Genomic DNA, 16,368 nt, shown 5'->3' with positions numbered 1-16,368 from the left:
ACATGAGAGAAGACACCTCCATGTCCTGGCACTTCTCACAATCTTTGTTACAGGGTCAATTATTAAAGTGGTCATGTCATAATTTTGTCAAAAGGAATCCTTAGATTTAAAGATGGCATGTAAAGTATGTGACTGTGTATCTTGTGAACACTGATATCAGTTCTAAGCTTTGACTTGCCGCAGCACAGTTACTTAAAAGTTAGTCATCTTGAAGACTTTTACGAGTGTGTTTAATTAGGACAAGAGCTAAACTTTAAAGGATAGTGGGACTCCAGGAGAAGAACTGTACACCCCTGGTCTTTACACAGCAGGTTTTGCTATGTGTTATATATTGTGTATTGTATGTATGCGGTTCAAATTGAATTTACTTACAGTAGTCCTTTTGAGATTATTCATTTCTATGGTTTTGTACAATTTATAGCTGATTTATAACTGGTGCACTGACCGGTATACTGAAATACAGTACTCAACAGTGTCGGTACAAATTCATTTCAATGTATGAGAAAGAGCAGTGTTAACATTCTGCTAAACATCTCAGGATGACAGGATTTAAATTTCGGGTGAACTTAAGTTTTAAGTTGAAATTTTTTATTTAATATAATAAAGCTTAAATTTAAGAGACTTAAACCACCATTATTTGGTTAATGTCCTCTAATTTTTAAAAGGATGAGCATAGCTATATTTGAGCTACTGTATTAGATTCCTAAAAATTAAAGCACCAAAAGAAACTTAAAGACATTGAGTTAAATAAATTATCTGAACTGTGTTTTCCGATAACAGTGTCTCTACCGTCTCTAAAGACGGTAGAGACTCTAAAGTCTTCTCAACTAGGGGTCTACCCTTCCTAAGTGTGTTCCCCAAACTATACTTCAGGATGCTGCTTAAGATAAACCTTCTTATGTGCATTAGCATATTAGACTTTAAAAATACAGTCCTATATATAAATGTTTACCTATTAGGGGTGTAACGGTACGTGTATTCGTACCAGACTTTTTCGGTACAGGGCTTTCGGTACGGTGCACGTGTGTACCGAATGACCGAATGCAATATTTTGTTTGCAGAATATATACATTTTCGTGTTTCCAAATGAACATATTAAGTGGCGGAAGTCTCCGCATTCAGCGCAAATCCCACCCCGCAGCTGATTCTAAGGCCGGTGACACACTGGCTGCTTGGCGTGAGCGTGCCGTTTCTGCTGCCGGTCAGTTGCTTCGCGTTTTCTGTGTCTTTAAACACCAAAATCGCGCTGCTGCTACTGTAGGTGACATAGAGGGAGGCCGCCAACAGACCAGAATCCTGTTTGCACGACAACAATATCTATACTTCATGTTGAGCATAAATATAAAGTCTACTGATAAAGAACACCGTCAACAGTACTGACGGCAAAATAGATTATGTTTGACAGGTGCAATATGGCAGTGTGTCACCGGCCTAAGGTTTTCAAAAGCATCACGCGAGTGTGAACATCACTACAACTAGGAAAAAAAAGATTGTAATTTAAACGCAGCTCCTGTCGGTATATAAACAGACCTTTGATCTTAATTCCGACCGGTCCAACGCAATAACGAAATCTGAGCAGGTCTAAAAACTGAAACTCTTCAAGCTGCACTTTACAATTTGGAAAAGTTTTATATATATTTTTAAATATGAGCAGGCCTACAAGCTGGGATTGGTAATGCTGCACTGTAATCATAGTTATTTATTTAAATTTTCCATTATATTCTATTATATGATATTGGTTTGAGACTGAGAGCATTTTATTTAGTGGAGAACTTTGCAGCAGTATTTTATTCCTTATTCTTTTTTATTTTATATATATATATTATTAAAAAGTATTAAAAAAACAAATTGTTAAAAAAAAGTTTATAGTAATAAACAACTTGCAGTTTAATGTTTGCATTTCTTTCCCTTACTGTACCGAAAATGAACCGAACCTTGACTTTAAAACCGAGGTACGTACCCCTATTATCTATACATAAACTAAAAAATACAGCCTATACGAATGCTTCACATTATACTGTACATGTGCAAAGAGAAACATCATAAGTCAAGCAGCTAATTGAACACTGGCTGTTTTACAACTTTAGAATTGTAATATTTGTTTGGTTCTGCACTTTTTCTTGCTACAGAATTACAATCGTATCGACTGAAAAGTGAGGACGTTTTTTGCACAGTGTGAACAGTGATAAGGTATAGCTAAGAGTGCTCCAGACTAACCTTATGAACGAATGACTTACAGAAGGTATACTTCACTAAGAATGTTCTGGGAAACACGTATTAACATAAAGGTACAACCTAAGGTATAACTTACGAATTACGTAGTGTTAAGAAGGCTTCGGGAAAAGCAGTTTAAAGTTAGTTATATGGAAAAGTGATTTTTTGTTAACAAAATAATAATTTTACTTTTAATTAAATGTAATCTATTTCCTCTAGTCTAAGCAATTAAATATTAATAAAGGCAAGAAAGAAAAAGTTGGGATTGTATACTCTCCTCAGCTGTGAAATTGAACCGGCTGAGAGTAAATCCCTCTCTTCCAAACTGTCAGAAGTGGGAAAACCACTAAGGAAATACAGTAGCAACAATGTTAGATATGAAAAAAGTGCAAATAAAAAAAAAACACGGACAGCTAATATATTAAATACAGTTGTTCTAAATAAAAGAAAAGCCGCTTTATGAAAATGTGTCACCAGCTACTGCACTCTGTGGCTGCACAAAGAGGGTTTGTTTGTGTTTGAGGTCAAGGGCATGTGGCTGTTTGTGTTTGACAAGGCAGGCTGGACTTAGAGCCTTGTTGATTTAAGATGAACCGATTGGCTAAATTAAAATGCTCTCTAATCCTTGCAAGGTACAATCAGAGCAGGATTAGAGCTGGAGCAACTGTTGGAGGCGGATGCAGTGAGGTCATTCTTTCAGCACGATGCCCTTCTGCTGATCAGAGAGCAATTTTATAGTTTGAAGTTAATAGGTGAGGTTAATTACAACAGCTGAGGCTAAAAATAGAGGCTGGAAGCTCAACCTGGATCAGTGTTCCTGTCACGGCTTCAGCAAGTATCACCCTGAGACCTGACCTCAGACAACCTTAAACAGCTCAAAATACACAACACACCATCTGATCTTGAAGGGCTTTATCAAAATAGTGCAGTTTAACATGGCATATTTATAAAAGATCGCGACAGTAGAAAAATACCTTTTCTGATTGATGTTTGTCCTTGTAAAATTCCTACAACATGCCTGTGGTGACATTTCTGCAAAATTGCATTGCTTCTTGCACGTTTTCACCACAATGTGAAACTGTATCTAAAACATATGAATGTGAATCTGGCTATGATTTATTTATGGTAGTTGTATGTAGCCGTTGGTTTAGAAATGAAATTTCTAGTTAGAGCCACTAAATAGTAATGCTTAATTACGTTTTAAAAGTGAATATTTTTGAGTTAACAAAATAAAACTTAAGTTAAAAACACATTTGCTGAGGCAACCATGCCATTTCGCTACAAGTCTTTGATCTATTTATTGTGACTCATGTTAAACACTACATGAGTACTTCACATCTCGAGTGCAATACTGTACCGAGTGAGCTACTGAGCATGCTTACCATAGCAAAAAACTCAATAACTCAACTCAATGTTATAATTGTTCTAAATCATGCTTTTAATCCCATGGAGGTTTCACACTTGTAAATCAGAAAAAGGGTTATATACTATGTGGATTCACACTGCTAAAGCATTCATGTACCGTATTTTCCGGATTATAAGTCACACTTTTTTTCATAGTATGGCTGGTCCTGCGACTTATAGTCAGGTGCCACTTATTTATCAAAATTAATTTGACATGAACCGAGAGAAATTAACCAAGAGAAAACATTACCATCTACAGCCGCGAGAGGGCGCTCTATGCTGCTCAGTGCTCCTGTAGTCTACACTGAAAACATAGAGCGCCCTCTCGCGGCTGAAGACGGTAATATTTTCTCTAGGTTCTTGGTTCTAAATAAATGCGACTTATAGTCCAGTGCGACGTATATATGTTTTTTACCTTGTCATGATGTATTTTTGGACTGATGCGACTTATACTCAGGTGTGACTTATAGTCCGAAATATACGGTAAATACTCGATGTCATGTGTGCTGCATTCATCCATTGAATGACACTGACAACTAAAATATGCAAACAATGTAATGTATAAAAATAAATTAATAAAAAAGTTAAGATTTTTTTATAATCTTCAGAGTTTGTAAACTTGTAGCTGTAACAAGGCAAGAAGTTTCACAATGCCAACATTATAGAATTGATCTGTTCACGGATCTAAACAAGGAACATGCTTAATCAGTCAAATCTAAGTAATTAAGATCTAACCAGGCAGTAAGAATGATCAATTCACTCCTTTTTTTTAATGGTGTCAAGTGCTTCTGATTGTATCAAGTGGGACAACCATACTGTTGACAACAAAGTGCATTGCTTCTGTGATTCTGAAAAAAAAAACAGAGACAGAGCGAAGTTAAATGCTGTCAGACAAGGAGGAGGAGGAGCTGCAATTCACAAAACCGTCAGCATGAATCCGCGTGGGGTATAACCATATACACATGGAGTAAACAAACATACAGTTCTATGATATGTGTCAAATGTCATTCTTAATCACATCTCAGCAGCTACTGAAACTCCTGCAGTGAGGGTGAGCGGGGTTAATCAGATGTGCTGACTCACACGCCGGTTCTGCAGTGGTCAGCAGGACAGAGCAGCAAGTGGATTTAACAGACAAAGCAGCCATAGAGCCGACAAAAGACTCATGGGCCAACACAGCTTTAATCCAGAGCCTCATTCTTAATTGAAAGACGTAATGTGTACTGGTTTTGATGTTTAAATACTTTGATGCCACGGTAATATGCAGACGCAACTATGAAAACTTCCTGAAGAGTTAAACAACATTGATCTATGACGTTCTCAAAACACTGCTCTGCTTAAGTGAATTCGGACTCCAACAGTGGGACTATCTAAGCAAGTGCATATTCAACTGTGGTACAGAGTAAAAAAAAAAATCTGTCATCTTTTACGTGAAGTCTTTCTCTTTTCATTTTCTTTTACTCAAAAGACAGAACACAAATGAACATATTTTTAAGTCTAGAATCATGTTTGAGCTTCCAAATGCCATGCACTGATGTTGATTTTTATGAATGACCGTTGATCAATGTTAATATCTGAATAAAAGCCTAAATGAAGCTCTGTTCATCATTCTTTGATTAAAACAGCTTGATTTATATGGATTCAGGAGTTTTTGAAGCCTGAAAAGGTTTATTACCTAGACATGGGTGGACAAAAAATTGAGAGAATATTAAAATTAAAATTTTAATAAATAAAAAAAACATAATAAAAACAATAAAATTTCAACTTTTGTTCTGAAGACGAATGAAAGTCTTATGGACTTTTAATGACAATTAGGTTAAGTAAAATATTTTTTCATTTCTGAGTGAACTGATTCTTAATAAATAATAAAAATATACATTTTATTAAAACTGTTAAACTGTACATATTGTCTTACAAATGTAATGTGTAATATTTATATATTTATGTGCCTGTTTGACCAGATTTTCACATTTGGAGTGCATGATGTGACTAATGATCATAGTAGCCTGCTTGTGTGGCCATGCTAACATTAGAAAACAAACACTGCCGCTCAGTCAAGGTATTTCCAACTTCTGGCTATTAATGGGATAATATTTTTGGAAGAATGGCTTTCCCTGGATAAATATATTTAAAGTGTAAAAATATAATTAAGTCAAACAAATTGATAATTTGTTGAATTAGTCTATTGCCTCCAACGTATATATTTAGGAGCAGGAGTATATTTTTAGGAGGTTATGAATCACGTGTAGGAGTCAGGCAGTGGACAGTGTTTTCAAGGAGATTCTCATTTCAGAGCTTGCGGGAGATGTGGAATGTGTGAGTGTTTGCGGGCGGTTTCTTACGGAGTTCTCTGTCCACATGATGGCTGGCCGCCCGCCACTGAAACCACACGACTGTCCTGCCAACAAACTCCAAACAGATCAGCTTGTGTAATCTCCTTACACTTTCCCTGCTGTGCCGTTGCCATGAAGCAGATCTAATTAACTAATGCAATTAAACACATCTCTCAACAGCTTTGCCATTAACACTTCTCTTAGCTTTGCATTTTCTTGTCTTTTTTAATGAGTGCTATCTGGAAATATATCTAATTTCCATTCCTCTATATTTAGGATGGAACAAATCCCAGTTTTTACTGCGTAATTGGATGGAACTAACTACAGGTGTAAGTGTAAGCGGGTATTTTTCAGTGCACACTGAAAAATATATTTGTTTTAAGATCCTTCTTTTCTGGAAAACTACTGACTATCTGATTAAACTGGGGAATTACCATACAGCCTAATCAAAATCATAACTCAAACACACATAATTAAAATATCAGCCAATGGCAAAAAAAAAAAAAAAAAAAAAAAAACACAGATTGGACACAGCCTGAGTAGAGTGTTTCAATGAGTTGTTGGGGACCATGATGAGGAACATCCGTTATTCATTGATGCTCTGATAGCACATGCAGTGAGGTTAACAGCCCACTGCACAGCTGGGATCAGGAAAAGTATATTTTACTGTTCATTGCTTCCTTTTAACAAACTTAAAGGTATCTTGTTAAAAACGACACAAAAGCCACTTTTGTTCAATGCCAAACTCACAACTTCTTCTGAAGCAAACCTCTCAGTGTGGTTTTATTTTATTTTTCTGCAGTAAAACCTGTTGTGCCGGTTCCGGATCGTGCTGTTCTGTAGTTTATTAGAAGTTGTTTCATTCTGAACGTGTTGCACGTCTATATTGCACCAAAATTCCCCACTGCACTCCCTTGGGTCCATAGCAACACACCCGAAACACGTGAAGTCGACTGGATGAACGGTTCTCGACATAATAAAAATGCAAATAGACAAGACACACAGAGATTCTTACCTTTGTTAGAGAGAAGAAAATGTTCTGCCCCTTCCTCTGAAGCTTCGAATATTTGGTGTTGATTACTATTGAAGCTTTACAGCTCAAAAAACTGTATTCGGACCAGCCCTAGCATGTGGGAGTGTGGAGGTCTTTGCACTTCAAACATTTGGTAACTCAATTAATTATAAAGTATTTATGAGCAGGGGCATTATGTGCCTAGTTTTCGTCAGTGACAGTTCTGGCTCTAAGGTTGTGAGTCATGAGAACCTAGTGGTGTAATTTTTGTAGTACGCATTGGGTCTGGGCTCAAATTCTGATAACCAACCAAGCAAAATCTCAAATGAACTCAAAACTCGCTGTAGTTGTTTTGTTGTCCTTTAGAGAAACACTCTGCATCTGTGATCTTAAATAGCTGATATTGACTTTGATATAAAATACATATTTCATTAAATGCTAAAACTCTTGTTGTGTTGCGTTGCATCACTTCCTGATGAACTGGAACTAAATATCTAAATATAAAAGAACTAGGAGAAGCCACCGAATATATACATTTTCATATGTTAATGCGATTATTGCTTTTAGAGGCGCATGCCTGCTGCTTGGGAACGCAGTGTAAGAGAAAACATACATGCTGTGAACAAGATCGGTCCACTGGTTCGTCAAGTTATCCCGTCTCATAGAGCAAAGTAACATTACTTTTTCATTGCACATGGTGGAATTTATTCGTTAAATGTGTTTCTATCATAGTTTATGTAAATCTTTTTTTATTGGATAAAAAGTTTATCTTACTCAGTTGTGTGCATTTTTTTGAATTAATGCTCATCGTGGCGTTTCCATCCAGCGCTTTTTTTTTCAATGCGATAATCCAAAATGTGCATGAAAATGGGTGGTTGGAAACAAAGCTAATGTTACGGTGTTGTTCAGGTATCATTTCCACAAAAATATTAAGCAACAATTTTTTTTTACATTGATATTAATCATAAATATTTCCTGAGCAGCAAATCAGCATATTATAATGATTTTTGAAGGACTATTTGACACTGAAACCTCTCTTTGTAAACAAAAACATATTTATACTGTAAATGTTTCTAATGACGAATGTTGCGTTCCCAAATGCAAATAAAATAAAGTGTCTCAAACCAAGCACAGCTAGCAATAGTAGTGAATTGAAACTAAACAGTACTGTAACAGAAGACATGTAGTGTGACTAGTCAGTTGTCTAGTTTTGTTATTGTTACTTTCTGTTGGTGAGATTGTCAAGTCACGTTCTAGTTAAGTTCTCATGCTTATGTCATGGTTTAGTTAAATTTTTGTATCTGTATATTTAATAAAACTGCACATTCTTTTGCATCTTGACTCACCCTTCAGGGGAACTTGTTACACTGAAAAATTGGAGATTATGTTTATACCCAATTGTATTTTTATTTTTATTTTTTATTGTGCTCGTATTTGCTTTTATAATTATTTATTTATTTTTTATTAATGGCCAGCATGTGTCATGTGGATGTGTAATGCTTTTAAGTGGAATTATATATATATTTTAAATTATAAATATTTAATAATATTTAATTATAAACTTTTTTTTTTACTTATTTTTGAAAAATCAGATACCAATTTAAGAAATAATAAGTATTGGTATCATTAAAGTTGTATGAAAACAAAATCAAAGTTAATGTAATTCACATTGCTGCTGGTTGGTTTGGTTCATGGCTTCAAGACTTGCTTATTTTTTTTTTTATCCCTTTGGGAGGGTCCTGAAAAAGTGGATGGGCATTATTGCACTCTATGCTTTACAAATCCCAGAATGCATTGCAGCAAGCTGAAAAATCCACCCAAGATTGTACAAGTGGAGTGGTGTAACCTTTTTTTTTGTCTGACACTAAAATATAAAATAGATTTTTGGATAAATCAACTATTTTACCCAAGATTTGTGTGTCTTGTATTTTTCACGCTTGTTAGAATATGCTTTTGTAAGTTTAGCAATATATTAATTTCAAACTCTATTGGAATTAACATTGAGTCTCATCTCTTGTGTGCTTCACATGAGTAGCTCTACTTTGTCTTGAGTATTTTGCAGATTTACCCTGCTGCTCTGAGAACATTAACATAATGAGAAATTAATGAGTCATGTTTAGTTGCAACTCATTTATGGGCATCAGCTTCCCTCTCATCTCTGCTATCTACGGGTTTCAGCTCTATCTGATATAGCACCAGTAATATAATGGAAACCGTATGACAATCTGCTAAATATAGAGACAATCAAGCCTTAATCATTACAGCCTTAATCATTACACACATCAGCATGCAAAGGCCATTTATTACTAGCTCTAAATCTTAAACTCTCCATACACTGAGAAATCTGAATTTCTGCTATTAAAGTGGGGGCACACTGTAAAATTTTGGCCACAGTTTTGCCATCCGGATCCTAAAGGATTCTGTTGTTATCGAGCAAAACTGTGAGGCTTTGATTGCCTAGTGCAACATGTTCACAGATGGAGAAATAATGGACTTTGTGATGAATCTTGTGAAGGGGTCTTATACTGAAGGAGAAGCTTTGGACTTTGGAGACCGTTCAAAATCCTGCCCGTGCCTCTCTCCTAGTTTTCCATTAAATTAAAAACAGTCCCAGAATTGTTCTTAATTTACACACTGGCTTCACCAAGGTTGACAGGTGCACTTTTTAGTATGTTTGTCTTTTTGTGGCTTGAATAAGGTCGTTTAAAGAAAAAACAATAACAGATTGCATAGAATTTTTTTTCTGCACAACATGGTGATTAGATTCGCTCTTTTGGAATACAACCTGATATTTGAGAACAAGAGTACAGAATGACAAGTTAATGCTGTGTTAATGCATTGTCAAAGATGTTACACCTAACATAACTGTTAGATTGAAATCTCGCCATCCTCTGTTGGTAGTCTGTGACTCTCTCTGATTAAGGATGGAAAAGCATTCTTCAATTAAACCTGGAACTCAAGGTGTTTAGGAATTATTTGAAAATTACAGGCAAGTATGTTGGATAAGGGCTGGAACAAAACATCTGCAGGTTGGTGGCTGTTCAGTAGTATGCTTTGACACCCTTGAATTAAACAATTGCCAGAGGCAATGAAAAGAGCCATTAACTCAGCTGAGAGATCTGTCAGTGGGGTGGTTAAGATCTAGGCTTAGGCCACGTCCACACGGAGACGCGTTTCTGTGAATACACACAAATGTTTTATCAGATAGGAGTTTCGTCCACACGGATCGGCGTTTTCATCAGGTGAAACCGCTATTTTTTGAAACCGGGTCCCAGAGTGGATAAATTTGAAAACGCCGTCTTTGCGTTTTCGTCTGGACGTCTAATCCGTATATTTTCTGAAACGATGACATCATCAGCCCACGTCTCCCCCCTAGTCAGACACCTCTACGTCACGTAACAGCAACAAAAACATGAACAAACACTGAACGATTGTCTTTTTATTAACTAACATTAACACTGATTAATAAATGTATTGTTCCATGTTCGTTTGTGTACCACGCGCAAGGTTTATGAGCATAGTCCAAGTCTTCTGCTCTGTTTTTAGTGTATCTCTGTGGCAGAATTACAGCGCCACATACTGGTCTGGCATGTATACTACATCATTATGCGGTTTCGTGTGGACGCGGATATTTCTTGAGACGAGAAAAAAAAAGATCGGATTGGGGTAAGCTCCGTCTCCGTGTGGACGGGGCCTTATTCATACTGTTGAATAATTTTTTTTTTCTGTAAAATAATTTACTAATCATAACGTATGGCATGGGCTATTCATTTATTTTATGGTTTTGATGTCAAAACTGCAGACAGTGACACTGATTTTTTAATTGTTCTGTTGTTTAATGCGGGATACCAATTTAAGAGACAGTTCTCAATGAGTAATGAACTATAAAATGGGTGATTTCAGCAGCTTCCATGAAAATGTGTGTGCAGTAGATTTCAGAAGTTCAGTCATTGAACTGTTGCGGAAGATAAACAGCATGAAATGTATAAAAGTTATTACTGTTTTCATCATGAGAGATGCATTCATCTCTGTCAATAACAGTAATGCTGAGAAAGGAAACTAAATATGTGTTTCATATGGAAATCTTACATCTAACGTGCTTCATACAGAAGTTTTTTTTCACCATAATAATATTTTAAAAAATCATTTACTTTGCTGGCTATGAATTACTTAACAGTTCTTATAACAAGCAACCTGTATAAACGGCAGTTAAGCCACCCCTAGAGTTACATGGATCTGAATTTAGGGTGTTTAATAGCCAACAATCCATGTTTATGAATATACAGTGTTACTCCAGAGTATATTTGGTGATCTGATGTACGATACCCAGACGACATGTCAACTTTGAATTTGTATTAAAAGAGATGAAAGACACATGAAAGAGTGGCTTCTGTTTCAATTAACATCAGAGACTGTGTTTAAATCCTTTCAACTGTATCAGATATCCTTCCTCACTGTTCCTGTTTAATGGCTTCCTCAGTCTAAATATTTCTATGTTGTTAGGGGGAATGGTCCATTGAAAACCTCAGACAGAGGAGAGCTAGCGGCTGAGCGACATGTCTGAGCAGATCTGCCTCTTCAAAGACAAAAGCAACAACCAAATAATGAGCATTCAGAGTTTCTCCAATATTTGAGGTGTACGGAGGATCTACTTTTATCAGTGCTCACGCCATGGAAATCTAGACTATCTGGGAAATAGGTAACAGTAACTTTAAATACATGAGATTAACAACACAGGCTCATCTAAAAGAAATGTACCTGTGATGACATTTGCTTGCTTAACGCAGTATGTGACACTTTCAAAGTGAAATGTCCAGTGAGTGGGATAAAAACTCATTTGCTAAAGAAATCACACCATGCTAGTCTTTGATCTCTTCTATCCTTACTAGTGTCTCACAGGCAGTCAGTATATTGAAAGTCCAATGCTATATACCAGGTGAACTACTGAGCAAGTTTACTTCATCAGTAAATCCACACATATGGAGCTGGTTATGCTGGTTTAGCAAAAGTCAAAATGTATTAGTTTACACATCTATGGTGCACTTCTATGCACTGTAAAAAAAAAAAAAAAAAAGCAATTACACAGAACTAGTCAATAATTACAACTCATTTTAGATATTCCAACACTAATGCCATTTTTAAGCTTACCAGAGGACATTCAGCTCAATTGTTCTGAATGACGTTTCTTTCATTTTTACAAAAATTGGAGTTTCATCACTTAAACTGGATTTGGTCAATTTGGTCATTTAGAATGTAAAGCGTTTTGAGTTTTAATTTTTCTTCTTTGTGTCACAAATCTTCAGATCATTAACGATGTCGGAGGTTCTGGATTAAACAAATTACTGCAGGTGCTGCTGACCTGCTTAAACATATATATGAACACAAACTTACACAAAACAGTATTTCCTCACTTATCATAGAACTTGACTCTGTTACTTGTTCACATTCTCTACACAAGCACTTGGTTATCATCTTGGTAGAGATTTTCTATCAGTCTGCAGTATACAGTGTCACAGTCATCTTACCAACCTTGTTAATTCAGTGCAACAGTAAGGCTTTCTGAGGTGTTGGGAAAGCCACATGTCTTACCTGACTTGCTCTTGATTCTCTTGGAGGGCTGTTTCTTTTTAATGTACTTTGCAGAGTCCTGCTGCAGTGGTGGTTCCTCCTCCTGCTCAACTATCGGTTCAGGCAAGGACTCACAACCAACTGCAGAACAACAACAATTTTCATCATTAAGAATAAATTACTTGTTACAGTAGCATAACTCTGTACTCCACTTAACCCTGTAAAGCCTACCAGTTGGATGGATATTTTTTAATATTTCAGGCTAAACAACCCTGCTGACAAACTTGTACACTTGCCCTTTGATTGACAGTTCAGACTTTTTAGGAAGTAAAAGTTTAGTATAATTCTAAAACTGTCTGTTGTGTTACATGTGTGTTTTTGCTCTAAAATTGAAAATATTTTTTTTGAAAAGGCTTTTTGAAATCTGAGAATCAAATACTATACATCAAGTTTTGAGGAGAGTTTAATGTACATCTCATGTCTCTCATCATGGTATTGCACTGCATTATAAACATTGCCCCAACAATGAAAACTACAGAGCTCTAATCATAAACATATCATCTTTCTAAGACATTATACTGAGAGATATAGAGTAACAACTGATATTTATATGCATTAAATGCAAGTAGTCTACTAAACTGTTATAAACATTTTATTGATTTAGAATACAGAATTGGAATTTCATCTTGCTCTTGGCCATATAAATGACATCTCCACCAAATTGTTTATTTTACTCAGTTTGGACTTTTGAATAAAGTATGAATAAAGTATGAGCTCTATATTCTAACTATATCACTATCCCATAAACTCCTTATTTATCAAAATCTTATGTTCCCTCCAGAAGTTTGCGCTCTGCAAGTGAACGTCTCCTTGTGGTGCCATCCCAAAGAAGTTCAAAATCACTCTCACAAACCTTTTCCTGCACTGTGCCCAGCTGTTTGAATGACCTCCCAATCTCAATTCTCATTTTCAATAAACATCTAAAGACTCATCTTTTTCGCCTGCATTTAACTAACACTTTTCCTTTTCTTGTCTTTTCATTTATATATATATAAAAAAACCTGGCTATGCATTCTATACTAGACTAACTGAGACTTGTCATGGCACTTGTGTACTGTTGTTGTTCTCTTGTTGACCTGACTTCCTCTGTTGTTCTCATTTGTAAGTCGCTTTGGATAAAAGCGTCTGCTAAATGAGTAAATGTAAATGTAAATCAAATAGGATAAAAAAAAAAAAACATAAAACACATATGCATTGGGAAGTTGTGGCCTAGTGGTAACCCTAGGGTTGTGGGTTCGAGTCTTAGGCTGGCAATACCACGACTTAGGTGTGCTGAGGATCAGCCAGAATAAGGAGTTTTTACGTTTTTAAGGGGGACTGATGAATAAGCCTCTTATGTCTCTCGGTCCAGCCTCTTACCCACAATCCTTCTGGAGTTTGTTTTCTCTTTTTTAAACCACATACCCCAAATAGACAAATCAGGTGAAACCGCTTACTTTCTTCTGAAAAGCTTATCATAATCCTCCTCTAATATTTACACAGACCTCAACAGGCTGTTCTTTTAGGAGCGTTATTTTAGATCAGAGACAGAGGTCTCATAACACAGGTATTTGTGTAGAAGAACTCAGCCTCACAGCAGGAGGGTTTTTCTGTGATCGACACTTAACTACTCCTACAACTGAACAAGAAGAATGCTTTCAAATCTTACAAAAACAAAACCTGATATCTGCCAACAAGCAATTCAATAGTGTCTGGTCTAAGCCTGAAATGGACTCTTGGCTCCATTTATGGCTTCAGTTCATGAGAGGAAAAAAAAAGATAGAAAAATTTAGACTTGTTTTATCTAAAAGATTTACTTTAGCCTAGGCCTGCCTCAGTATCTCCTCTCATGTGTGTCACTGAGTTTTATATTTGATAATGAAGTCCTGTTTAAGGAAAAGGACAATTAGAAGTTAATTAGTCAAATGGCAAAGAAATGCATGGAATAACTCTTGTGATGATATTTCCTCCAGAAATAGTCAGGAAATCATATTACTGAATTATAGCATTTTAAGCATTACAATGAATAGGTTTATTACAACCTTTTTTTTTTTATGACTATTTAGCTTACGTATGATTATTACTCCATGGATTACTTGCACAACTACTTCCGTGTTCTAGTAAAGCTCGGGAGTTTCCAGTCAGTGTTTAGTGCTCCTACAGAAAGACAGTTTCTAATGCATAAAAAAAAAAGAATGAATAATATTCTGTGCATTAACATGAATTATCATCAACCTGCTGAAATGTTCCTATAAATATGCATTCTGAATAACAAATGTATTTCCCCAAAATCTGCCGAGGTCCAGCGATTGTCTTCTGATTCTCACAGTATTTTTCACTTACTAATCATATTTTATATCTGTTGAATTTACAGTTTTCAATGAGTTTGACTGAAAATTAACAATGGATATACTATAGTAAAAGTGTAGTAAACATGTTGTGGATTGCCATTTGCATAACCAAATTTTTACTACAAATACCATAGTTATACTATTGTTAGTGTAGCAAAACCTGGGTTTATTTGTGGTTACTATGGTTTAGCCTGTTAACTGTCACCCGTCCGCTCTGTGGGACGCCTACATTTACTTCACTATATTACAATTAAATCTAATCTAATCTTGACAAACTTTATATCGTTGGAAAGGTCTAAGACTCCCAAATATATATTTTATCAATGTTTTTTGTTAAAAATTATGTAGGAAAAGTAATAGATTAGTTTATGACAAGAGTGCACCCTCAAAAATCTACATTATAACAGGAATTTTGACCTTTGTTAAAAAAACAAGACTTGTTTGTTGCCTTTTTCTCTATCACATTTTAGAAATCATGAGAAATTATATATCAACTGAAAACTTAAAATCTCAAAATTCATCCTTTAAAACTCATTTTAAAATCAGACATTACCATGTAAATGGTACATCAATATCATGTTACAAAATGTTTTCATTCATGAATTATACAAATTTAAGTTCGGATCATGCACTACAAAGTCAATGTTCAAAAATATGAGTGACAGTTAAGGGGTTAACTACCATTGCAGTTTTTTGGCGTTTTATTTGTAATAAAACCATGGCTCATTTTCAGTATTGCTGCATTGTGTGTGCGTTGGTGCTCTTCTTCCTGTGTTTAAAATGGCTGTATGAATAAGCTGTACAATGTTAAACATTTCATTTTAAACAGCAAGACGTTGACAGTTCGGCTCCTCTGAATATATTTATATTTTGGCATTGCATACAGTGAAATGATTGTGAATGAAAAATTACACAGAATAGTGACTAACATATTTAACACAGATAATTAAAAGTCAATTCTGATCTTATCACCCTGTGGTGAAACAATCACATGTTTAATAATAATAATAATATATTTTATTTGTTAAGCACTTTTCATAGTTAAAAAAAATCCCAAAGTGCTACACATAAACAAAATTAAAAACCAGAAAGAACACTTAAAAAGTTAGCAAAAAGTAAAAAATGCTTGTTTAAAAAGAAAGGTTTTTAGTTCTTTCTTAAAAGAGTCTATGGGCTGAGGAGCCCTTAAGTTTTCTGGAAGGGAATTCCAAAGACGCGGCGCAGCTGAGCAGAAGGCTCGATCCCCCATAGTGCAGAGCTTAGTTCTGGATGGTTGAAGAAGGGCTTTGTTTCCAGAACGGAGGTTGCATGAAGAGTTTTGTGTTGCAAGTAGTTCCTTTAAATAGGGGGGTGAGTTTCCGTGGATGCATTGATGGGTAAGAAAGATGATTTTATAGTTAATCCTGTATGAGACAGGGAGCCAGTGGAGTGAGTGAAGGATGGGTGT

At 35.6% G+C, this 16,368-nt stretch overlaps 1 protein-coding gene across 4 annotated transcripts in view; it reads right to left on the bottom strand.

Moving 5' to 3' along the window:
- Nucleotides 1–16,368, bottom strand: part of LOC113060027 (protein PTHB1-like) — a 140,867-nt gene that overhangs the window by 32,850 nt on the left and 91,649 nt on the right. For 3 of the 4 annotated variants that reach the window (XM_026228802.1, XM_026228801.1, XM_026228803.1), the window contains one exon: nt 12,553–12,672. In XM_026228802.1, the coding sequence (XP_026084587.1) occupies nt 12,553–12,672 (120 nt within the window). Of the gene's footprint in view, nt 1–4,292; nt 4,467–12,552; nt 12,673–16,368 lie in introns of those variants that run through there. The other variant, XM_026228804.1, reaches the window with a different exon arrangement.

This window comes from Carassius auratus, chromosome 41 (assembly GCF_003368295.1).
Source record: "Carassius auratus strain Wakin chromosome 41, ASM336829v1, whole genome shotgun sequence".
Lineage (NCBI taxonomy): Eukaryota > Metazoa > Chordata > Actinopteri > Cypriniformes > Cyprinidae > Carassius > Carassius auratus.
Note: the sequence above shows the minus strand (reverse complement) of the source record. Positions and strands in the feature narration are given on the sequence as shown.